This window comes from Carettochelys insculpta, chromosome 15, assembly GCF_033958435.1.
Source record: "Carettochelys insculpta isolate YL-2023 chromosome 15, ASM3395843v1, whole genome shotgun sequence".
NCBI classification, from domain to species: Eukaryota; Metazoa; Chordata; order Testudines; family Carettochelyidae; genus Carettochelys; species Carettochelys insculpta.
This window is the reverse complement of record NC_134151.1, coordinates 32,835,685-32,859,172: the sequence shown is the minus strand read 5'-3', so window position 1 is coordinate 32,859,172 and position 23,488 is coordinate 32,835,685. Positions and strand designations below refer to the sequence as shown.

The following is a 23,488-nucleotide window of genomic DNA, read 5'->3' as shown; positions in this document are numbered from 1 at the left end:
CATTAACATATGGTTTAAATCGTGATGGGAACTTTCTGAGTCACTATAGGGGCTCATCTGCATACTTGGCTCAATCTAATTCTTGACCTTCCCCCCCACCCCTCCACTCTCTGATTTGCTCACCTTGATTATCTTTTTCTGATTTGTCCTCCTTGCTTACTGTTTTTGGTTCTCTGTGCCTTAAATATTGAGTCTGTTCTGGTCTGGCTATGGTCTGAAGAAGTGGGTCTGTCCCATGAAAGCTCACCTAATAAACCATTTTGCTAGTCTTTAAAGTGCTACTTGACTGCTTTTTGTTTTAAAGGAAAGTGTGTTGTCAGCTGAGATTTCCTGCTCCCTTGAATGCATCAGTGGGGTTCTGGTTTTCTTCAGTCCCAACCAGTGCTTGTTTTGAGCTGCTACTTGCTGGCACTGAGTACCAGCACTGCAGCAGTCCCAGCCACAGGATTGGTGGGGCTAGCGGGAGGATGCGCTGGAAGCTGGCTGAGTACTGGTTCCTTTTTTCTTTCACACAAAAAAAGCACAGGCCCCAACTATGGGTTGTGTTAATTAGTTCCTGAATTGTGGGGCTGTTGCTGATGCTTCCAGAAGCAAAGAGCCTGGGAAAAATCAATGAGAACCAAAGTAAACTCTCCATGAGAGAGCGAGCGAGCACAGTGTGCACATCTCCTCCCTGTGTGGCTGCAGCAGCTGGGGAGATGGAAATGGCTGCTGGAACAGGAAGAGGGCTTCACATTTCAGGGTGCAAAGCCCTGAAAACCAGGGGCCCCAGAGTTCTGAGTGCGCACCCAGACCTACCACCACACAAGCGTGAAGATCGTCTTTCCGGGATCAGGCCCACTTTTCAGGAGCTGGTGAATGGTGGAAAACCCTGCTTGGTGTCTGACCTGAGAGACTGAGTCTTTCACCTCTTCAGCGAGCACGTGGGAGAGGCCCTACCGATGGGCTGGCTGTTGCTAGACCTCTCTGCACTGAGATGGAGGATGCAGGGCTGTCCCAAGGCGGGAGCTGGGGCCGCTCTCCCGCCCCCCCACGTCCAAAGCGTGAGGCTTGAGGTAATCTGCATTGAGTTGCAGGCCTCATCCCCCCTCCACCACAGCCCTGCTCCCACCCCACCCTGCCCCCTTCCCCTCAGGCAAGGGGGCCCACAGATTGCTCCACACAGAGGGCCAGGCACAGTGGATACAACAGGGGCTGTTGTCCCTCCCTCCTCAACTCACCACATAGGCGGTGGAAGCAGCAGCCTGCTGTGCCCTGCTGTACTGTGCCACCTTCCCGGCCTGCTGCACCCTGCTTTTCCGCAGGGGGTGGGAACCGGAGCAATGCCCTGCTTCCCACTGCTGCAGAGGGGCGAGACACGGAGCTGGGAGTGGGGCGTGGCAGAGCAGGGTGGAGCAGGCTGCCCTCCTGCTGCCTGTATGGTGATCTGACCCCTGCTCCCTCTGCCATCTGACCCTTCTGTCCGTAGAACAGCTGGGGCAACTGCCACAGGGGCCTCTGGGGCCTGGAATGGCTACCCCAGTTCATCCTATGGACCAGACGGCGCTGGAAGGATGCATGCCTACAGCCACTCCGCCATCCTCTGTCTCCTCTCCTTTGCTCCCATGCAGTGCCATGCTGCCACCACGCGCGATTGATCACCAGAGGTGCTTGAGCTGGGGCCAATGTCCCCTCTAATCTTTTCCATCCATGTGTGGAATAAATTTTCTGTGCACTGAGGCATGTGTGGATGTGCACCACCCGCAGGAACAGAAAAACCAGCCATGGGCGCTCTGCTAGTCTGTGACTGTCTCCTGGGCAGCTGCACAAGGGCACAGCTTCCTCAGTTAACTTTCCTACAGCCTGTGATTTCTCCTGGCTCAGGGCCGGGGATGAGTCGATGGGGCTGAGGGTTGGTGGTTGGTGGGTGGTTACACTGGTGGTCGGTGGCAGGTTGCTGTATGTATCAACAGCGTAACCGTGGCGGATGCTCTGGTGCTGATCGGAGCGCAGCACGGCTGCAAGGACAAGATTCACGCTGTATAGTGCACACAAGGGTTCTCCCCAGTGCATGCCACCTAATGCACATCACCAGGTGGACAGCAGTTGGTGGTGTAGGGCCACTGGGGAAAGCACAATGGCTTTTCCACCATGCTGTGCCCTCCACGCGGGGGGCTGCGGTCCTGTCTCTGCAGCCTGTACAGGCACCTGAGTTATCCCTCTTGTTGCAGGTGGCTCCTAAGCAGCATTGCTGAGCTCTGGCATGGCGGGTGTTAATATAATCCAGTTTGAGGCGGGAGCTGGATTATTCCCCTGCCCCCTGTGGCCTTTTCTCCACGAGGGTGACACGTCAGTTTCTGGGGGCCTGTTCCTTCTCTGCTGCCACGGGTGAGGCGGGCAGCGGGGACCCCACCAGTGGCTTTCCTGGTGGCCTCGGCCCTGCCTGGGAGGTCAGGGTAACAGCCGGGGGCTAGCCCGGATTGGAAGGCTCTGGAGCGTGTGACGTTGCTCCGCCAGAGGAGAGGAAACAGCTGCAGTGCAACGAGGCCAGGCTGCTCAGTGCCATACGGAGCGCGGCTCTGCACAGCTCCGGGCTGTCTGGCTGCAGGCTGAGAAGGGCTGCTCCAGGGGAAGAGGCCTTGGCTGAACATGTAAGTCTGGACCATCCCGGGGGTGGATCCTCACTCAGAGGGGCAGCTGGCGAGCACAAGGGCGGGTCACAGGGAAGCGGGGTCTGGCAAGCAATGGGACTGAGGCAAACCAATAGCCTCTCCTGCCTGCATTGCAACATTGTTGGCTTCCTGGAGAGTTTCAGGGTCATTTTCTTCTTAGAGCAAATTAATTATTATTTATAATATTATTGAAACTCTTCACAAGTCTCCCTGGCGCTCTCCAAACAGCAAACAAGCCTCATTCCAGCCCCCTCTACCCCTGAGATCCCCTGGGGGAGAGTCTGGGTGACGCTTCTATAATCAGAGATGGTTGGGAGCTAGTGGGTGTGTCCTGGGCCCTGTGCCAGGGGTGCAAACCCCAACTGAAGGGCATTGGTGGTGGCATTAGGGCGGACGACCGAAAAAGGAAAATTTCCCTGCAAAATTCCCCTTGGGATGAGTTAAATCTGTGAACTTGGTTTGAGGACAGCGGACCCCGCCCCAGAGAATTGTGTTCTCCTGTTTCCTAAATCTCCCATGCAATAGGTGTTTTATAATGCATGTTTGAGTGACTCGTGGGCCGGGGGTGTGGGGAGCTTGAGTTCTAGGCCCTTTTTGCAGAGCTGGGTTGTCTCTCCTTAGGCTTGCGGCTGAATTGTAAAACACGGACAGCGTTGCCTTTGTCACTCCCATGTCTCTGCCTTCTGAGGCGGCTCCTGCATCTTTTTTTAACCCTCCCGATGCTTCGTGTGCTGCCCTACAAGGTGCTCCTTTTAACATGAAGAGCCCAGGGTCTACGAGCCAACGCCCTGATTGCAGGGGGCTGGGCTGGGGGGGGGTGGGGGTTGTGGCTTCACTTTTGCTCTGGGTGTGACTGTCTGAAAACCTCCCTCCTGTTCATAGAAGAAGTGAATCCCTCCTGGTTCTGCAGCCTGATAGGAGCCTGGGTAAGAGCTGGGGAGGGGTTTGCAGAGTACTGCTGCCAGCTGTAAAAATAACCTCTGGGTCCGTTGTCTGGGTCCATGTGCCACCCTAGCATGAACTGGCAGGGCTGGGAATGACAGAAAACCACAGCCCTGCTGCTCCGAGGGGCTGTGCCAAGGTGGGCCAGGCTGGCTGGGGAAGCAAATCCGCCTGTAGAAGGCAGGGGCTGTGCCTGGCCCATGCACCAAGGCTTTCCCTGGCCCTGTGTGGGAGGGGAGCTCAACCCCATTATCCTGCCACTTTACCAAGGATTTAAAGGGTGGGGCTGCTGAGTCCCCAGGGACCCTGGATGCAGCAGCAGAGAGCTCTCCCTCCGCTGGGTCAATGATTTATTAGGTGCAGTGAGGAAATCCCTGGAAGCTCTGACAAAACCTAATGAGCAGTGACTCCTTGTGTTTGCCCAAGAGCGGACAAACAGGGCTGCCTGACCTCCCAGATTCCGCCCCGCCCCGCCCTCAGCCCCCAGCCCCCAGCCCCAGCCCCAGCCCCAGCCGTCAGGGCTTTCTGTTGGCTCCCTTGCGCTAGCCGCTCTGCCTGGTGCTTGGCCTTTGGGAAGGAGCTGCACCGCGGTGTCCCGTAGGGCCAGCCCCCCAAGCAGGGGCCCGTCTGCCCCCCATCAGGGGGTGTGCTGCAGACGGGGGCTGTGCAGCACAATGGCGTGTTGAATATTTCATCGCCCATCTGCGCCCCCGTCTTTGTCTTCTGATGAGCGCCCTGAGGGGCGACTGGCTCCGGCTGCCTGTCTTGCGTAGCTGGACCTGGCCTTGCCTCTTCCATGAGAGACCAGGGTGGATGGGGGAGGGGGCTCCCATATGGGCGTGGACCGTCCTAGAGCAGGGATGATGCAGACGGCCAGCTGCAGCCCTGGGCAGCTGCTTGTTCCAATGAGGTGCGTTGCCTAGAGAGGTGGTGGATTCTCCATCCTTAGAGGTTTTTAAATCCCGGCTTGACGAGGTCCTGGCTGGGATGACTTAGTTGGGGTTGATCCTGCTTTGGGCAGGGGGCTGGACTAGATGACCTCCTGAGGTCCCTTCCAGCCCTCGGGTTCTATGATCCAGATGCTGTCCGTTAGGAGTTAGCAGACACCAGTGAGATGAGTGTGGCTGTCTCTGTCTAGTGCCTGTGGCTCAGATCCCTGGGGCTACATGCAGAGGGGGGAGCCAGGCCTGGGCAGGTGTTCTGTCAAAGGAAGTAAGGCAGGAAGTTTGCAACAGCTACAAGTCTCTTTATTTCCTCGCAGCCATGTTTGCAACCAGCCCCTCCCCCACCCAGTGCCCCATCTGTGCATGTACCCTGCACACACCCCCGCCCTCTTTCAGCACAGCTCTGGGCCTTGAGGAGCCATGGCAGGTGCTGGGCTCCCTTTGCAAGGCCTGTCTGTTCAGCTGCTCTCAGCCTTGAGCCCTGCCCGGTGCTGGTATTTTACTCTCCAGGCTTCTTTCTTCGGCATTTGTCAAAGCCCAGTTCTGGGACCCGGCCCCGAGACAATACAGCAGGCAAAGAGTCTGCCAGGAGGTTTTTGCCTCCGCGAGCACACACCAGCTCCCACTGGGTCAGGTCGGGACGACCAGCCGGGTGGCCGGGTTCTGTGCCTCTTGCCTGGTTTGCAGTCAGGCAGCGTAGCTCGGAGGCGGAGGGCTGACTCTGGCTGGTTTTTGGATCTCTGCCCTGCAGCCAGACTGCAATGCAGCACCAGGCTGTCTGCCAGCAGCCAGCCAGGCCTCTCGCTGCCAGCTGGAGATCTGAGCTGAGCGCTCTCAGCCCCCACCAGGCAGGTCTCTCCCACCCTCTCTGGGCAAAGCAGCAGTTGAGGCAGCCTTAGAAAGAAAAGATAGCAAAGTGGGGCAGAAGAGTCCACTCCATTTCCAGCAGAGCAGACGCCAGCGCCCCTCCTCCTCACCTGCAGCAGGGCCCGCTAGTTTGAAATCCTGCCCTGTGCTCATGTTTTGTGACTCAAGTCAAACCTTGAGGGTGCCGGCTACTTCTGTAGCCTCTCAAAGCACTTAATTCCCATTTGGAGAGCACTGCAACACTCCTGAGACAATTTTGTTTCCAGTTTAGCAAGGGGGAAACTGAGGCCCAGAGGAGGTTAAGTGACTTGCCTGGGGCCACCAGGAAGTCTGTGGCTGTGAAGAAGAGAACGCAGAACTTCTGACGCCTCATTTGGAACAATGAGGCAAACCCGCTCTTCCAGCTCTGCGGCCGCACAACCTCCCCATGGATGCGTCTGGGAATGAATGGGAGAGTGCAGTGAGCTTTGGCCGTCTGCAAACATAGCCCAGCTTTGGGGAGGTAGATCAGAGGGGGAGCAAAATGCATGTAAAGTAGGTTTGCTCCCAGCATGAGAGCCCTGCCTGACTGGAGCTTGGCCACCGTGGAATTTTCCTGCCTTGGCTCCAAGACACTGGGGGGATATAAGTTACGTGGAGACCCAATGGGTGTCAGATAACAATCAACTCATTCATTCCCGGCTCCGATCTCCAGCTGTTTGCCTCTCTCAGTGGGCTTTTGCTCCTCTCTAAAAGGAGAATGGCCTCCCCTCTTGGGCAAATCTCTGCCCTTGAGGCCATGGGTGTTGCAGTGGCTTTAGCGGTGAGGACTGGTTTCCATGGGGGTAAAGTTTCTCTTTTGCAGTGAGCTGCCATGAAACCGAGCCGTATTTCCAGGGGTCGGGGCTCTGTGCCTCTGGCATGGGCTTGCTTTCTCGTCCGGATAGAGGGCGCAGCCCCCGAGTGGGGGCTGCCCGGCACCGCACACCTGGAAATGTAGCAGTTGGTTCTAGCACCAGCTCCCCGGAGAAACAGAGGATGGGGTGAGGCTGAGGTGGGTTCTGTCTCCCCAGGGACTCCGGTGTGAAACGGTGAGCAGGGAGCCCAGCTCTGCCAGGTCTCTGAACGCAGCCCCTCATGGCAGGGGGTCCGGACTGAGAGCTTGTCACTTGTAGCAGGGGCTTTTCCAGTTAGCCCCTGGCCTTGGCTGGTGCCTCAGTTTCCCTTCTTCCCTCAGTAAGTTTCCCCCTGCAGGTATATCACAACAGCCCTGCTGGAAGCCCAATTTAACAGCACACAGCATGCAAGCTGCCCGCCCTGCCTCCTGCTGCATCACGCCCTTTGGGGCAGGGCCCATCACTCCTCAGACTGTTGCTCCCTCTCCCCTACACCCTCCTCTCCAGCTCCTGTCCCCTGCAGGCTTGTGTCCACCTGGGAGCTCTGGCCAACCCTCTCTCTCAGGCCCCCAACATGCTGTGGCCCTGCACTCACTCCCCTCACCGGTGCCAGACCAGGCAAGGCTGAGCCAAAATCCCTTGTGTCTGAATGGGTCGGCACTGGAACAGGTGCTCTGTGCCACGGCTGTACCTGGAGGTGGCCGCCCTGCAGCACCTGCCACCCCTCTTTCCAGGGACTTCAGGTTTGCAGAAACGTTGGTGGTGCTCAGAGCTAGTTCCCCTCCCCCACTCAACGCTCCCCTCCCCCACAAGGCTCTGGGACGGAGTTTGCACGGGGGAGGGACTCTGGGCAGGGCAGCAGGTGGGGCTGAGGGGGAGACCTGGCCCCAGATTTTGAAGGAGCAGAGCCCCCAAGCCAGGACTGTTCCTGGTTCCCATATGGCAGTTTCCTCAGCTGGCTCTCCAGCCTGGCAGGGCTGCCCCCGGGTTTTGTAAGATGTGCCTGAATGGCTTGGCTCCCTCCGGCTTTCTCTCCTCGTGGTGCTACAGCACCTGCTCAGCTAGGGCCCCACTCCCCGCCTGGTCTGTCTGGCCGCCAGCCCCACACCCAGGAGGCTGGTACGGGATGTGAGCTCGCCACAGGGCGACGTCAAGCGACAGGGACATGGTGCTGTTCCTGAGGCAAATGCCTCGCCCACAGTTATCACTCAGCCAGCTCCGAATGCCGAGCTCCATTCTGAGTCCTCACTCAGCAGTCAGGCCCAGCCTTGCGTGGGGGCCAATAAAGGTCATAACAGTCATGGGAGGTGAGTTCTCTGGGGCGTGGTGCCAAGGCACCAGGAATATTCCCGGGCTGGGGCCTCGCCCCACTGAAGTTTGGTACTGGGTCTCTCTCTCGCCCAGCAGGCCACCCCTGTGTGCTCTCCCCGCTATGAATTCCCTGCCCCCACCTGCCAGGATCGGGCCTGCCAGGATCAAGCCTTTGTGTTCCACTCCTGATGAGCCTGAGCTGGAATGAGGCTTTGATTACAAATAAAACCTCTTTGCTGCTTCCAGCCAGCTCCAGGTGGAGGTTGAGCTCATGACACAGTTCAGCCCATTGAACACAGTGGGTGGCTTCCTTGGGAGAAGCCAAGAGCTGAGATAGCAGGGGCTAGTGCAGGCCAGGCCCGAGGTGTATGGGCAGAGCCCTGGAGGGGAAGTTTGCTTAGCACTGCTTGCTCTGTAGCCATCCAGAGCAATTCATCCCTCCCCTAGAGATCTCCAGTAAATGAGCTCCCGAGAGGACAGCTGGGAATGCCGAGGGAGAGGAGAATACAAGGCGACTGGAGCAGGAAGAGGGAAGCTCTTCCACCTGGGGCAACATCTGAATCTTCCTGGCCTGCTCCCGTGGGGTCTGTCTGTTTCATTGTAGGGCCATACAGTTTGTTACTGGAACTGGAGCAATGCTGGGGGTTAATTACACACGTGGAAACACACAGGGCCTGGTCCAGAGTCCACTGAGTTCAGTGGGAGATATTCCATCGACTGATAGGTGTTGGCTTGGGCCCATCACCAGTCCCAGCAGGAGGAGGTGTGACCTGAGCCATGGCAAGAACTTGTCTCCAGCGGAGACCAAGTGTGCGGCAAGAGACCGAACGCGCCGCAGCGATCAGCCAGGGGCTAAAGGGCCCAGAGGAGCCAGGGCCGTTGTGTGATCTCCCCAAACCTGGCCTCGGGAGAGGGGTCATCTCTCACCAGCCGTGGGGAGCTCAGCCTGAGGGAGAAACAGCAGGAGCATCTCGAGCACTCAGGATGCAGGGGGAGAGGCTGTCTCCTGAGCACCGAGGTCTTTTCAGCACTGCACTTAAGCCCCAGGTGCTGAACGGCCAGCGGCTCTAGCAGGTGTTCCACCCGCGGGCTGCTATTGGCACCCCAGAATGCAGCTGTTCTCCAGGGGCCACACTCTGCTCCTTACTGCCTCAGGGCAAAGCTGTGTGTGTCTTCCTTTGCCCCGTGCCCTACCCGGTGTCTGTCTTGAGGTGTGTGTGCGGCTCTCGCTGGTGAGTGCCAGTGATTTCTTGGAATGGTGCGCCATGTGCCAGCACGCGCTGGCTGATTTCCGCCCTCCAGCTCTATCAACGCCTGCAGAATGGCTTTAGGGAAGAGAGGACACAAAGGGCAGAGCAAACCTGGGCGGCCTGTCCGCCCGACAGAGGCCTCCATGCCCTGCAGTGGTGTGTTGTGTGAGCCTGGCCATAACGGTCAAGGGAGGTGAGTTCTGTGGGGCGTGGTGCCCAGGCACCAGGAATATTCCCAGGCTGGGGCCTCGCTCCACTGGAGTTTGGTGCTGGGTCTCTCTCCAGCCCAGCTGGCCACCCCTGTGTGCTCTCCCCTCCCCAGTGAATTCCCTGCCCCACCCCCCAGCAATTTAAAACAGCCAGGAGGCCCCCCACTAGCCACACAATGGGCCTAGAATGGCTTCCGCCCACTTTGCATGGCTGCTGGCACAACCCTTTGGCCCTGGGATGGAGGGTGTCTCTGCAGCTGCCCCCCTCTCAGAGCCTGCACCCCTTTCCTCATACCTGTCACTCAACTCCCTCCCAGAGCCTGCAGCCCACCTCCCGTACACCCCAATCCCCTGCCCCAGCCCAGAGCCTGCACCCAGCACCCAAACTCCCGCCCAAAGGCTTAGACAGGTGGGGGGGAGGGATTTACAGTGGAGGAAGGGGAAAGACCTCTTTGCATGCTGGGCACCTTCGAAATTTCTGCCCACCTGCTGCCCTGATAATGGGCTAAACGTCTCCTTGGCTGTGCTGGTGTAAATATGAAGTGGATCCGGTGACTTCCGTGGCATCTCTCTGAATTTACATTGCTGTGGCTGTGAGCACAATCCCCTCCGTATGACTGTTGGGTGAAAGGACGGGTTGGTTGACGTCTCTTTCCTTTTTTTTCTGCAGCTTCCTCCTCCTCCTCCTCCTCTGTTGACTCTGATCCCGAAGCCATGGCACCCACGGGAAAGGTACTGTACATGCTCTAGGGGATGTGTCCTAGCACTGGTTACCTCCTGCCAGCTCCTCTGCAGAAACGGAGCAGCTCAGGGATCTCCCATGTTGTGCTTGGGACCGATTCTTGGGTTTGCTCTGGTTGCTTTGCGTCTCTCTGCCGGTGTAAAGCAGGCAGAGTTCTGGCTGAAGGGTTGACTCCCACCAATCTGTGCCATGTTTTATCAGGGAGCCCTGATAGTCCCAGCCCTTGAGTGCCACTATCTACGGACCCAGTTTGTGTTTCTTGCCATAGAGGTAATGGATAATTGAGCCTTTCTGCTCAGCGCTGGGGGACTTAATTTGTTTGTGCAGCTTTAAGAGCCTGAGCAGCAGTGAAGGAGTGCTGGCTTTGGCAGCTGGCCTTGCCTTTCATCCAGGAGGGACGTCAAAGAGGCTTGAGGTCTTGCTGACAGAGACTGTTTACACAGGCTTTGGGCTCGGCTGGCTCTCTGGTTAAACATGAAGCAGATGTACAGTAAAATCCCAGTGGTTGTGATCTGGGAAGAAAGACAAAGGGGAACAGAAAGGGGGGAAAGAATTAGTAAGAAGAAGAAAGGAAACTGGGACTAGAGAGAGGAGTGCAGGGATCCTGGCCAGAGCCAGAAGTGGAGTGTTCAGCAACCCTCTCCTTCACTCTGGGGAGGTTCTACATCAGACCTGTTCACACGGATCTCAGCCCTGACTGTGGTCTGCACTGCTTCCGGGGAAATCCAGAGCAGCTTTGCAGAAGCCAAAGGGCTGGCTCCAGATTTACATGAGGGAGGTCGCAGGCTGGCCCCACTGCCCTGGTTTTAAAGTGCCCAGGGGGCGGTTGTGGCTGGATGCCACATGCCAGTCGGGTGCTGGAGGCTTGAGGAGTTCGGTGGGAGAGCTTTGTGCGATCCCCTTGTTGTAGCCTAGCCGGGGTGAGGATGGGGATGAGTGAGTCTAGGGACAGGTTACCGCAGCTCCCCCCTGCCTGGAGCAGGGACAGCCACCTGGGAGCGACCTTTAATGGCGGATGCAGTTTGCTGCAAACCCTGCACTTATCAGACTGGGGGAGGAATCCTTCTCCTCCCCACCATTCTTGCTAAGTGCATGTATAGCTCAGTTTCAGGCTCCCACATTCTGTTCCCAGCTCCACTACCAATGGAATGTGGAGCCTTGCCCATGACACTTAGCCTCTGTGCTCCGCAGTTTCTCGACCGCACTCAGAGTGGCAGTGAGGAAGGACAAGTTAGTATTTGTAGCGCATATTGGGACTAGGAAGTGCTCAGCTGTGTCCTTAGTGGGCTTTTCCGTGAACCTACCATGCCCCAGCCTGACTTCTCACACCCAGAGGAAATCCATGTGGTGATTCCCCTGCAAAAGAACAACTCCCTTCTGCTAAGAAAGCTGGTCCCTTCGCCATCTGGCTGCTCTATTAGGAAACACCCCCTTGCTGACGAACCCTGGGCCAGGGCAGGGGCAATCCCATCCCTGGTGCCAGTGGACTGCATGGCACCCACGACAGCCGCTGCTGGAGGGCAGCTCCTGCTGGCTGATCCCTAGCAGCCCCCATGTGCGTGTGTGGCTGGCGCGTCTTCCCAATGCCATGCGCCCAGTCGCCCTGCAGGGTGTGTTGTGTCTCCCCTCTGTGCCCGAGCCACACCAGGGTGAGTCTGTTAGAGCCCCTGGCTGAACAGTCTCCCTGCTCAGTTCAGACTGCAGCGCCTTGTGTGTCTGGATCTAGAGCAGGGATGGGCAACCGCCAATAGTGGGTGAACCACACGAGTGGCCCTCCTTTGTCTCAGTGGCCCACAGCATCCTGCAGCCCAGTGGGCCTCCAGCTGTGGCCCCACAGGCCCCATCAGCCTTCCCACCCTGACGCATCTCTCACACTCAGGGGGACTAGAGCCACACACTTGCTTCCTCCTCCCCCCCTCTCCCAGCACTTTTGGGGCACACAGATCCCCTGATTCACTCTCTGTTCCCGATCCTCCCCACAGCTGGAATGCCGCAAACAGCTGATTTGTGGCATTCCAGCTCTGGGAGGGAGGGGATGGAGCACAGACCAGGCCGTGCACGGCTGGGAGGGAGGGGATGGAGCACCGACCAGGCTGTGCACGGCTGGGAGGGAGGGGATGGAGCACAGACCAGGCTGTGCACGGCTGGGAGGGAGGGGATGGAGCACAGACCAGGCTGTGTGTGGCTGGGAGGGAGGGGATGGAGCACCGACCAGGCCGTGCATGGCTGGGAGGGAGGGGGCGGCATTGGACATGCAGGGTCTGGTGCTCTGGTGCATGAGAAGTGTATGCATGGTGCAAGCAGCTAGGGGGTTTGCAGGCTGCACATGGAACCCCCATGGTTGCCAGCAGCCCACGTTGCCCCTTACTGATCCAGAGGGCCCAGGTTCAATCCTGGTGCTGGCCACCCTGTGGCTGTCAGGGAGCAGCACTGCTTACCTCCCTGGGGGACGGAGGTCCCCATGTCTCTGCGGGGAAGCTGGCATGCTCTCTTCTCTTCTGCTGGGGAAGTTCTGTCCCCAGACAAGGGACCTCCCTTCAGGGACAGACATCTGGGCACACTGGTGTAACCCTTCTGTTAACGCCAGATGCCTGCCAGAAGGGCCGGGTTCAACTCTTGTGGGGTTTTCCTATCAAGGATACAACCAACCGGCTCAAGCACCCACCCAGTGGCCTGGGACAATTTCACCCCTGTGCTGGGTGCCTGTAAGGCGGTTCTCTTCCCCCGCTCCCCCTCGCAAGTACTGAGTCTGAGATAGAAATGGCTTGTTTAATGACCGTAACCTACCCCAAGGTTACAGCGACAGATGCAGTATATCTCAGCAGAGAAGAGACAGAACCCCTTTTACCCAGATACCATCCCCATATGCAGTAGAACCCAGTCTCTTGCTGGGGCTCTTGGCCCTTTTCCACACACACACACACAGTTACAGGGTGTACCCTCTGCGGTGCAGTCCCAAACCCAAAGCCCACAGATACATCACCAGGGCAATACTAGCTGTCCACTTGTCTGTAGCCTCCCCTTGCTGTCATCCGCCGCCATCATCCACCGCCGCTCTGACCGGCCGCCCGCCAGTCGCCGTCTTTCCTACGAGCCGCCCAGCAGGTGCCACTGCTCCTACTAGCCACCCGGTGGTCCTGCTGTTGTTCGCTGGTCCTAACCCCACTGCTTGAGACTGCCCTAAGGCAGAACCCAGTGATTTCAGCTCTGTGTGGCCTGAGCTGCCACTCTGTGATTTCAACTCCTGGTATCTCTAGTGTGGGGTTTCACAAACACCCTAGTATCCAGCTCTATCTTTCAACAGGTGGGGAGGGTTAGTCGAACCAGGTTTACAGGTATACAGCCAAGGCATAGGCAGGGCCAAGGCACTCAGCAAGCTGGCTCAACCAGTACCCCTCCCACTTCTCTCTCACAATGCTTTAAACCAGGGAGCCCTGTGTAATCAATGTCTTACACAGCTAAGGCGACTGCCCTGTCCCCCACAACAACCCAGAGCACTGGTGAGATCTCACAACTCCCACCTTAAGTGTCAGCTTAAATTGTGATTTTACAACTACACGTTTACAATAGACCAAATCTCATGGCTGACTTGCTACCCATTAGGCTTTGCCTGAAAAGGTATCACACATGCACACCTTTTGCATTCTCATGCAGATGACCTCTGGGAGACTCATTCCTCCCAGCCTTCAGCAACACTGCGCTCTCCTGCTCCCCATTCCCCACACTGCCAAAGACAGGGGAACTGCTGCTGCCCCCCACTTGAGCAGCCCACCTCCTCATCCAGCAGCTGCTGCATCCTCACCCCCCAGGAAAGGTAAGGGGCTTCTGAAAGCAGCGGTTGGGCCCCCTCCACAGGCCTCTTCCTGTGGAGTGGCCTGGGAGGAGTGAGTTTGGGCAGAGCCCTTCCTTTCCACCGGGGCTCCAGAGGGGTGGCTGCATAGCCAGGGGTGGGGTGTTAGGGTGTGCCCCTGCCCCACCCCTGCAGCCACCCCCCCTTACTGCCCCCCCACCCACACCCAGCCGCCGCTGGGGGCCCCTCCTCCACCTAGGCCCCCTTCTAACCAGCTGCCCCTTCCTTCTCCCCCTGGTTTCCTGAGGGCTCTGCAGCAGCTGCTGTGGGCCCCCCCCCACCCTCAGGCGCATGTGGGCACCCCCACCCCCCCATTTCCCCCAGGTTGGCTGTGCCCACGCCCCCTCCCACCCCCCTTTATTTTTCACTTCACCCAACCGCCTGAGGCCCCCCCCTTCCCCCCCGCCACACACGCACAAACTTTACTCCCTCACATCCCAGTGCAGAAAAGGAGCCATCTGACCATCTTGTGCTGGGAGCAGCGGCCATCTTAGGTCTCACCTTCCCCTGACCTCACTGCCCTTGCTCTGCCCTTCCCCCACCTGACTGGGTCCTCAGCCCGGCTGGTGGGGGAGGGGCAGCCACGCCTCCACCCTTCCTTCCCCTCCACTCTCCTCCCCTCCCCCGCTCTCTCTTAAAGGCCCCCACGCCCAACAAACCTCCCCCATCTTACAAACCCACCACCATGACCCCCACACCCGCCGGAGGGTCATCCAGTGACCCCCTCCTCCCCTCGTCTTCCACTGTCACCCCTCCCACCCCCGAAACGGCGGCCCACTCATCCAGGGCCGCCCAAGACTCTGCCGCCATGTTGGCTGAGGGCGCGGGCACAGGCTCCGGGGCTCCCACCACCTCCGCCGCGGCGTCCTCCAGCAACCTGGCCCCGCACCCACCCCCCCAAAAGGGCAGGAAGGGCCAGGGGAAAAGGAAGGGCAAGAGCCCCGCCCGGAAGGCTAAACCCCCCGCGGCGGGGACCCTCCCCCCCGCTGCCTAAGCACTCGCCGCAGCCTCCCCTTCTCCCCTTCCCCCTGCTCCCTCCACCACCCCTGGGGGCCCCGACATCTCGGCCCCCAGGTCGTACGCCCAGGCGGCGGCCGCCGCCCCGCACCCTGCTCCTTCCACCTCCGCCAGGACTACCATCCCCGATGGTCGCGGCCCCTTCCCCGCGCTCACCAGGAGGCACGGGGTCCGCTGCCTCCTGGTGGCTGCCTCGCCCCACGTGGAAACCTACATGCGGGCGTTGGCACGGGTGGTGGGGTCCGCGGCCGTGGTGGCGGCCTCCCGGATGTTCGGGAAGATCGTCTTCTTCCTGGCTTCGGAGGCCGCCGCCCAGGAGGCGGTGGAGAGGGGCCTGGCGGTTGGGGGCGTGCACGTGCCCCTGGAGCCGCTGGAAGACCTGGGCGTGCGGGTGGTCTTCTCGTCCGTCCCGCCCTTCCTTCCCAACGCTGCCCTTCTGCCTTTCCTCACCGCCCTGGGCCGGCCTTTGACGGTCCTGAGTCCCCTCCCCCTAGGCTGCAAAGACCCCGCCCTCCGGCACGTGCTCTCATTCCGCCGGCAGGCCCGAGTCCAACTGCCGCCGGCGGCAGCACAGGGCGGGGTGGCCCAGGAGGGGACTATACTGGTGCCCTATCAAGGGGCCCAGTACCGGGTCTTCTACACCCTGGGGGAGGCCCGGTGCTTTGGGTGCCGGGCGGCGGGGCATGTGCGGAGGGATTGCCCCCTGGCCCGGCACAAAGAAGAGGAGCCCGGGACCTCCTCCGACCCGGGGGGTGTCAGCCACGAGACCGGCGGCGCCCCGACCGCGACAGACCCTGGGACCGCCCCTCCTCTTTTAGGCCCGGACGGATCCATCGCCGCTCGGGCATCGGAGGGCGCCCGGCAGCATGGTGCCGGGAGAGAAGAAGCGGGCACCGGCGCCCGAGCGGGCACAAAAGCCGGGCCCGTGGAGGAGAGGGAGGCAGGGCCGGCGGCAGGACCAAAAGAGGGCCCACCCCAGGGCGGGTCGCTCCTCTCCCTCGCCGCCCCACCCCCCTCCTCCCTCCCTCCCTCCTTGTCGGCCCTATCCCCTGGCCCCTCCTCCTCTACTGCCCAGCCCGCCTCCTCGGAGGGCTGGGTATTGGTGGGGGGGAAAAGGAAAAAAGGGGGTGCGCGCGTCCGGCACCCCACCCTGCCGGAGGACGGGGTGGAGGTGCCGCGCAAGGCACCCAAGAGATCCGCCAGCCCCGCTCCACCCGCCGAACCCCCTGCTACCAACCATCTGCCGGAGGCGACGGAGGTTGCCACAGCGGTGGCCGAGGAGATTAACACCCCCTCGGCCCAAAAGAGGCCGAGACGGCCCTCCCTGTGCCCGCGCCCTCCTCCGACACCCCTCCGGCCGCTACCCAGGCGGCTGTAATGGAGCGCCCGGAGGAGGTGGCTCCCGGCCTCGCCCTCCTCTCGCAGGAGGTCGAGGCCCTGGGCCTCACCCGGTGGCCCTGGACATGGAAGGCCTGCTATTAGAGGCCTGTGGGCCGCCTATGGACTCTCCCCCACCCCTCCCACTTTCCCCCACCCCTCCCACCAGCGACCCCTCAATTGCCACCTCCTTCTGCCCTGAGCTGTCCCAAGGGGCAACCCCTCCCTCAACTAGGGATGACCCCCCGGCGGAGGTCGGCCAGCCCCCGGACGCCCCAGGAGAATTAGGGCTCCCCTTGCCCCCCCCCTTTGTCCCCGCAACTGAAAACCCCGATACCCTCTCCCCCGACCTGCCGGCGCCTCCCGCTGAGAGTGCCGGCACCTCAACCTCTACCCTGCCATTGCCTGAGGAAGCCCCGCTCCTGGAGACCTCCTTGGCCCGTGTTTCCGCCCTTGCTCCCACCTTGGCCTCACTGCTTGCCACCCCCGCCATACCCCTTCCCGGCCAATGCCCCGCTCCAGAACCCATAATCCCCCCCACTCTAAACCCTCCCCTTCCTCCTCCCCCCCCACTCCCTCCTTTCCCTCCCCCCCATGACCCCTCTCTTCCCCCACTGATCTCTACCTCCCCTGCCCCCATCCCCCCCCCTCCTTTTTACCCCTGCCCACTCATACCTGCCCCCGAGGTCGTAACCCCTCAGGAGGCCCCTCTTGCACTGCCCTCTCCCAGCACTTCCGGGGCTGCTCTCCCCCCGCCGCCCTCATCCCTCCCAAACTCAGGCCCCAGTCCCTACCCCAACCTCTTCTCTGGCCGGGGGGGCCCAAAAGAATGCGAGGCCGACGGGTTCTCAAGACCCCGAGACCTCGGCACCCCACGCGCTGGCGGGCGAGATGCGCCAGTTCTTGGAGGACGTTCACGGCTCCAAGAACAAGGTTACTCTCTCCCTCCAGTGCTGGGGAGACTTTCACTCTGCCCTGGAGTCCGCAAGGGCCCTTCTGAGGGAGGGCAAGGGGACCGGGAAGAGGGACGCCACGGTCTACCAACGGGCCCGTGGCTTCCGTGACGCCCTCGTCACCTTTGGCGTCGCTCACGGTTTGCTGCGTGGCCCCACGGGAACCGCCGGCGCTCCCTCTGGCGAGGATCCTCCCCAGCCCTCCAAATGGCACCGTTCATCTTTGCCACACTAAACGTCAGGGGCTGCGGGTCAGGTCTCCGCAGGTGCCGAGTGCTCTCCTTCCTCCGAGAGGCGGGGTACTCGGTCACCTTTCTACAGGAGACCCACACTACTCCGGCCGCCGAAGCCAAGTGGCGGCTGGAGTGGGGAGACGGGGTCCACTTTAGTCATCTCTCGGCCCAGCGGGCCGGGGTAGCGACCCTGTTCTCCCCAGACCTGCAGCCCGAGGTGCTGGGGAGCGTCAAGGTCGTGCCGGGCCGCCTGCTGTATCTCCGGGTGCGGGTGGAGGGGCTGCCTCTTCACCTTGTCAACATCTACGCCCCGACACTCGGCCCGGAGAGAACCCCCTTCTTCCGGCGGGCGGTGGCCTTCCTCGACACCATCGATCCTTGCGAGTGCGTGGTCCTCGGCGGGGATTTCAACTGCACCCGAGAGGAGCGGGACCGCACGGGGACCAAGAAGTGCCAGGCCGCTGCAGACGTCCTCAGGGAGCTCATTAACCGTCGTTCCCTGGTGGACGTCTGGCGCAGCCACCACCTGGACGAGGACGCCGGTTTCACCTACGTCCGGGTGGTGGGCCATAAATCTGCACACTCCCAGTTGGACCGCATTTACATCTTGCGGCACCATCTCTTCCAGGCCCACGCCTCCAGCGTACGGCAGGCCCCCTTCTCGGACCACCATCTGGTGGCCGTGAAGGCTTCCCTCTCGCCGGGGAAGCGGGGGTCGGCCTACTGGCATTTTAACAACAGCCTGCTGGAGGACGTGGGCTTCGTGGCGTCCTTCCGGGAGTTCTGGCTGGTCTGGCGCGAGCAGCGGCACGCCTTTCCCTCGGCACGGCGGTGGTGGGACCTGGGAAAGGTGCGCGCGCGGCTCTTCTGCCGCGACTATACTCGGGGGGCCAGCCGGCGGCGGGATGCGTTGATAGGGCAGCTGGAACGGGAGGTCCTTGAGCTGGAGAGGCGTCTAGCCACCAGCCCCGGAGATCCATCCCTCTGCGGCACGTACCAGGAGAAGCGGGACGAGCTCAGGACCCTCGATGCCCATCGGGCACAGGGGGCCTTGGTGAGGTCGCGAATCCAACTCCTCCGGGAGATGGACCGCGGCTCCCGCTTCTTCTACACCCTGGAGAAAAAGAGGGGCGCCCAAAAACATATCCTCTGCGTTCTGGCGGAGGATGGCACCCCTCTTACGGATCCGGTGGAGATGCGCGAGAGGGCTCGCGCCTTCTACGCCGCCCTTTTCTCCCCGGATCCGACTGACGCCGATGCCCGCAGGGCGCTCTGGGACCAACTCCCGTCGGTCAGCACGGGCGACCGGGACCAGCTGGAGCTTCCTCTCACTCTGGCCGAGCTCTCGGAAGCCCTCCGTCTCATGCCCACCAATAAATCCCCGGGCATGGACGGGCTGACCGTGGAGTTTTACCGCGTGTTTTGGGACGTCCTCGGCCCAGACCTGCTCGGCGTCTGGGCCGAGGCCCTGCAAAGCGGGGTGCTCCCCCTCTCGTGCAGGCGTGCAGTCCTCAGCCTGCTACCCAAGAAGGGGGACCCCCACGACCTCAAGAACTGGCGTCCCATCTCGCTCCTCAGCACGGACTACAAGATCATTGCCAAAGCCATCTCCCGTCGCTTGGGGTCCGTGCTGCAGGACGTGGTCCACCCCGACCAGACCTACACCGTCCTGGGCCGCACCATCTTGCAGAATTTGTCCCTGGTTCGGGATCTCTTAGAGCTTGGGTGTAGGGACGGCCTGTCGTTCGCCCTGCTGTCCCTGGACCAGGAGAAGGCGTTCGACAGGGTGGACCACGGGTATCTCCTGGGCACCCTGCAGGCCTTCAGCTTCGGACCCCGCTTCGTTGGGTTTCTCCAGGTGCTGTACGCTGCCTCGGAGTGCATGGTCAAGCTCAACTGGACCCTGACCGCTCCGGTCAGCTTCGGACGGGGAGTACGACAAGGCTGCCCGCTCTCAGGACAGCTGTACGCTCTGGCCATCGAGCCCTTCCTCTGCCTCCTTCGGCGAAGGTTGACGGGGTTGGCGCTTCCAGAGGCAGGGCTGCGGCCAGTCCTGTCGGCATACGCCGACGACGTGCTCCTCGTGGTCCAGGACCCGGGAGACCTGGCGCGTCTGGAGGCCTGCCAAGCTATCTACTCGGCAGCCTCCTCCGCCCGGGTCAACTGGGTCAAGAGCTCTGGCCTGGTGGTCGGGACCGGATGGCAGACGAGCCGCCTCCCACCCGCGCTTCAGGCCATCCGGTGGAGCGCGGGTCCGCTGCTCTATCTAGGCGTCTTTCTCTCCGCCATGCATCCCTCTCCGCCGGAAAACTGGCAAGGCCTAGAGAGCAGGGTCGCTGAGCGGTTGCGGAGGTGGACAGGGCTACTCCAGTGTCTCTCCCTCCGAGGGAGAGCGCTGGTGTTGAACCAACTAGTCCTGTCCATGCTCTGGCACCGCCTCAGCACCCTGGTCCCACCCCCCGGGTTCCTGGACCAGCTCCAGAGGTTAATCCTGGAGTTCTTCTGGCTAGGACTGCACTGGGTCCCTGCAGGGGTACTCTATCTTCCCCCGGAGGAGGGGGGACAGGGCCTGACCTGCACGCGCACTCAGGTCCATGTCTTCTGCCTCCGGGCCCTGCAGAGGCTTCTCAACACCAACAGTGCAGATAGTCCTGCGTGGAGCACGCTGGCGCACGCTTTCCTCCGCCGTTATTGAGGGCTCCGATGCGACCGGCAGCTCCTCTATATATCCTGCAGAGACCGTCCGCGAGGCCTCTCGGAGCTGCCGGCCTTCTACCAGGACCTCCTCCGCACTTCGCGGCTGCTCGCAGCCTCCAGGTCCTTAGGGGCCACCGTGGGAGAAGACCTCCTCGCGGAGCCCCTGCTACACAACCCCCACCTTCGTGTGCAGGCAGCGGAGTCTCGCACGGTGCGCCGGAGGCTGGTCCTAGGTGGAATCACCAGGGTCGGAGACCTCCTGGACTACGAGTGGGGGGACTGGATGGAGGCCCCGGCGCTCGCCCGGCGCATGGGGCTCTCCGACCTACGCTCCCCCCGTCTCGTACTCCAGGAGGTGAAGGCTGCCCTGCCCTCCACCGCTCACAGTTACCTCGGCCGGGTCCTGCGAGAGGGTGCACCCCGCCCCCCTCCCACTCCTAGCCCTCCGGACCTCTTCGTGGGCCCCCGGCTTCGCGATCCTGCCCGCCCCCCTCCCCCCCATCACCTCAGCCGGCTGCACACTTTCCAGCCGGTCCCCTTCCGAACCGCGCCTCGACACCTTCTGTACGCGCTCGTGCTTCACACGCTCCACTTCCCCACCCTCGTGTCCCGCCCCGATCACAAATGGCGCGACCTCTTGCCGTCATCGGAGGGTGGGGAGCCCCAGTGGGCCGGCCTCTACTCCACCTTGGTCCCGCGGCCCGCCGGGGATATCAGCTGGAGAATCCTCCACGGAGCGGTGAGCACGGGCGTGTACCTGGCGTGATTCACCCCCATCCCGGACACCTGTACCTTTTGCGGCACGAGGGAGAACCTGGCGCACATCTACATCGAGTGCGCCAGGCTGCAGCCCCTCTTCCGGCTCCTCCAGAACCTCCTCTTGAGGTTCTGGCTGCACTTCTTCCCACACCTTCTCATCCTCTCACACCCTATCCGTGGCCCCACAAAGTCGCGGGACCTCCTCGTCAGCCTCCTCCTGGCCACGGCCAAAATGGCCATTTACAAAACCAGGGAGAGGGGGCTGGCAGGGGGGGTGACCTGCGACTGTGGGGCCTACTTCCGTTCCTCCCTCCGCTCACGAATCCGCGCAGAGTTCCTCTGGGCGGCGTCCACCAACTCCCTGGATGCCTTTGAGGAACGGTGGGCGCTGTCCGGGGTCCTCTGCTCGGTGTCCCCCTCCGGCTCCCTCATTTTAAACCTTTGACCCTCACTGCCGCTCCTGGTTTTTCTTTCGTTGTCCCCCGTATTTACTTGGAACCGGGCTGTTTTTAATGGGTCCCCTCTCATCGTGAGAGGGGCCTTGTAGCCGTGGGCAGGCTACGCCTGCCCACTCCCCCGGCATCCAATAGGTACACTAGAAAGGAAGTGAGCCCTCTGAGAGAACTGTGGCACAGGCATAGGGGCTGGGCAGGGGAGGATGTGCATCCCGGGCTCTCTGGACCCTGGGTGGATATGGAGGCAGGCAGCCAGCCGCATGGCACTGTGTGAGGAGAAGCGAGTGAAGCTGTGCAGGGAATTCGGCTCCCCCCCAGCGCAGAGCAGCTTGCTATTTATAACGTCAAGGGCTCCAGTTGTCTGGAGGCTGGCGTGACTCAGAAGTGGGGGATGGAAGCAAGAGAGAGTCTTGCAGCCTGTGCACTAACTGAAACAGCACAGGAAATGGAGGGCGGGACGAAAGCCCCCCAGGCTCCTTTCCAGCAGCTTTCTCTGCCACTGCCCAGCAAGGCAGGGATAGGGGAAAGTTCAGCACCAGCATGGAACAACCTCTGCTTCCTCTCTCCTCATTTGGTGTCAGAGGTTCCCCCCCATTCTTGCTCAGCACATATACAGCTTCATTTCAAGTGCCTGTAGTCGGTTCTCTCCTTTGCTACTGGCGCACTGTGCAGCCTTGCCTATGACTCTTAGCCCCAGGCTCAGAGTGGTAGTGAAGAGGAACAAGTTAATCTTTGTAGAGCACATTAGGAGTCGGAAGTGTTTTGCTAGTGCTGGGTGCTACTGAAGCCTCTGCCTGAGTGGTGGGAGCTGAGTGCACCCCTGCCTTTGGTAGGAAGAGGGTAGACCTGAGTTAGGCCTCACCTGCTGGTATCCAATTAGCCTGGTTCTGAGCTCCCCCCTCAGATAACTATCCCCAGAGAACCTCCCCCACCACCCACGCACGCTTGGCAGGAGCCTGTGACAAATGACTCCTCAGCCAACAGCTGTCAGCCAGCAGCTGGGCCGTGTAACCTTTTATTCCTGTCTCTCTAAGGCATTTGTGTGGGAAGCGGCTTACGCTGATGAAAAGGCTCACAGGAACTTCGTTCTGGGAAAGCAGGGGTAAAACCTGGCCCTCCCCGTGAATCACCCGCCACATGAGCCTGCCCTGGCAGCAGGAGAATGGTGGCATCTCCTAGTACCCACGCCAGGGGCTGTGCCCACGACCAGTTCGTCCCGCTCTGGGTGGGGGGCATGGCTAGAGCAGAGGTGTCTGTGCACAGGTCCCTAAGAAGAGGTAGATGTAGTTTGGCGGATTTACTGCCCCGGTGTCCTCACGGGTCTTTGGCTCCATCAGTGAGGATAATCAGAAGGCTGCGTGTGTGTGTGTGTGTGTGCGTGTGATGAAGTGGGCCCACTGACTGCAGCTGAGGCTTCCCAAAAACCACACACCAGGCAAGGATGGAAGGCCCCCAGCTGGGATTTATTGCTAAGAATGGTACGAGTAACAGTTGTTAGGTATGGAGAGAAAGCCGTGCTAGCCTATATACCATTGAAACAAAAAAGCAGTCCAGTAGCACTTTAGAGACTCACAAAATAGTTGATTAGGTCTGTCCCATGAAAGCTCATCACCTAATAAATTATTTTGTGAGTCTTTGAGGTGTTGCTGGGCTGCTTTTTTGAGCTGTTCGGTACGGTATACTGTAGGCACCTGCTGCGATGGACTGATACAACCAGTGGGAATTCCACTGCCCCCCAGGTCAGACAAAGACGGTCCCCAAAAAAACCACATTCTATACAAGCACAGCTCACCGCTGGCATATCAGGTTACCTCCTTCTGATGCTACTTAGATATCCCCCAGGACCCTGTACCCCGAGGTCTGGTTAGATCACCTCTATCCATCACGCTCTCCTTTTAGACCTGGGTCTGTATCTGTAAGGGGTGGCTTCCGAGGTCTTTTTTAAAGAGCTGGTGAGACTTGGTGATTTCAACGTATACCAGTCATTGTTCTGCACCCGGACCGATTACCAGTGAGTGTTCTGTACTCTCAGTCCTGCCTGTGCCACAGTCTGTTAGCAGGGGCCTGCCTCTTGCTCACAGCTTAGCTTTGCTTTGAGCCAGGTTTTGTCCATTGTTGCTAGGCCTCGGGCCTCACACCAGGCCTGTGCTGAATGGGCTTAGGCCTTCAACCTTACTAAGTAAATTAGCCACAAGCTCCTTCCCCATGCCCCATGCCCTCCCCCCGGGAAGGCCGAGGCAATCAGCCCCTCCGTCGTTGGTGGGGGAAGGGGGAGATGGGACCAAACTAGATCTTAGCACTGCGAGAGCTCAGCATCTGTGCAGCTCCTGGCGTGAAACTGGGCAAATCCTCCTCC

At 60.5% G+C, this 23,488-nt stretch overlaps 1 protein-coding gene across 2 annotated transcripts in view; it reads left to right on the top strand.

Annotated features, from left to right (window-relative positions):
• Positions 1–2,377: 2,377 nt before the first annotated feature.
• ANXA6 (annexin A6) overlaps positions 2,378–23,488 on the top strand; it is a 67,685-nt gene continuing 46,574 nt past the window's right edge. Inside the window, exons 1-2 of one of the 2 annotated variants that reach the window (XM_075010169.1) lie at positions 2,378–2,630; positions 9,720–9,781. In XM_075010169.1, the coding sequence (XP_074866270.1) occupies positions 9,764–9,781 (18 nt within the window). In that variant the 5' untranslated portion in view covers positions 2,378–2,630; positions 9,720–9,763. Of the gene's footprint in view, positions 2,631–9,719; positions 9,782–13,548; positions 13,606–23,488 lie in introns of those variants that run through there. The other variant, XM_075010171.1, reaches the window with a different exon arrangement.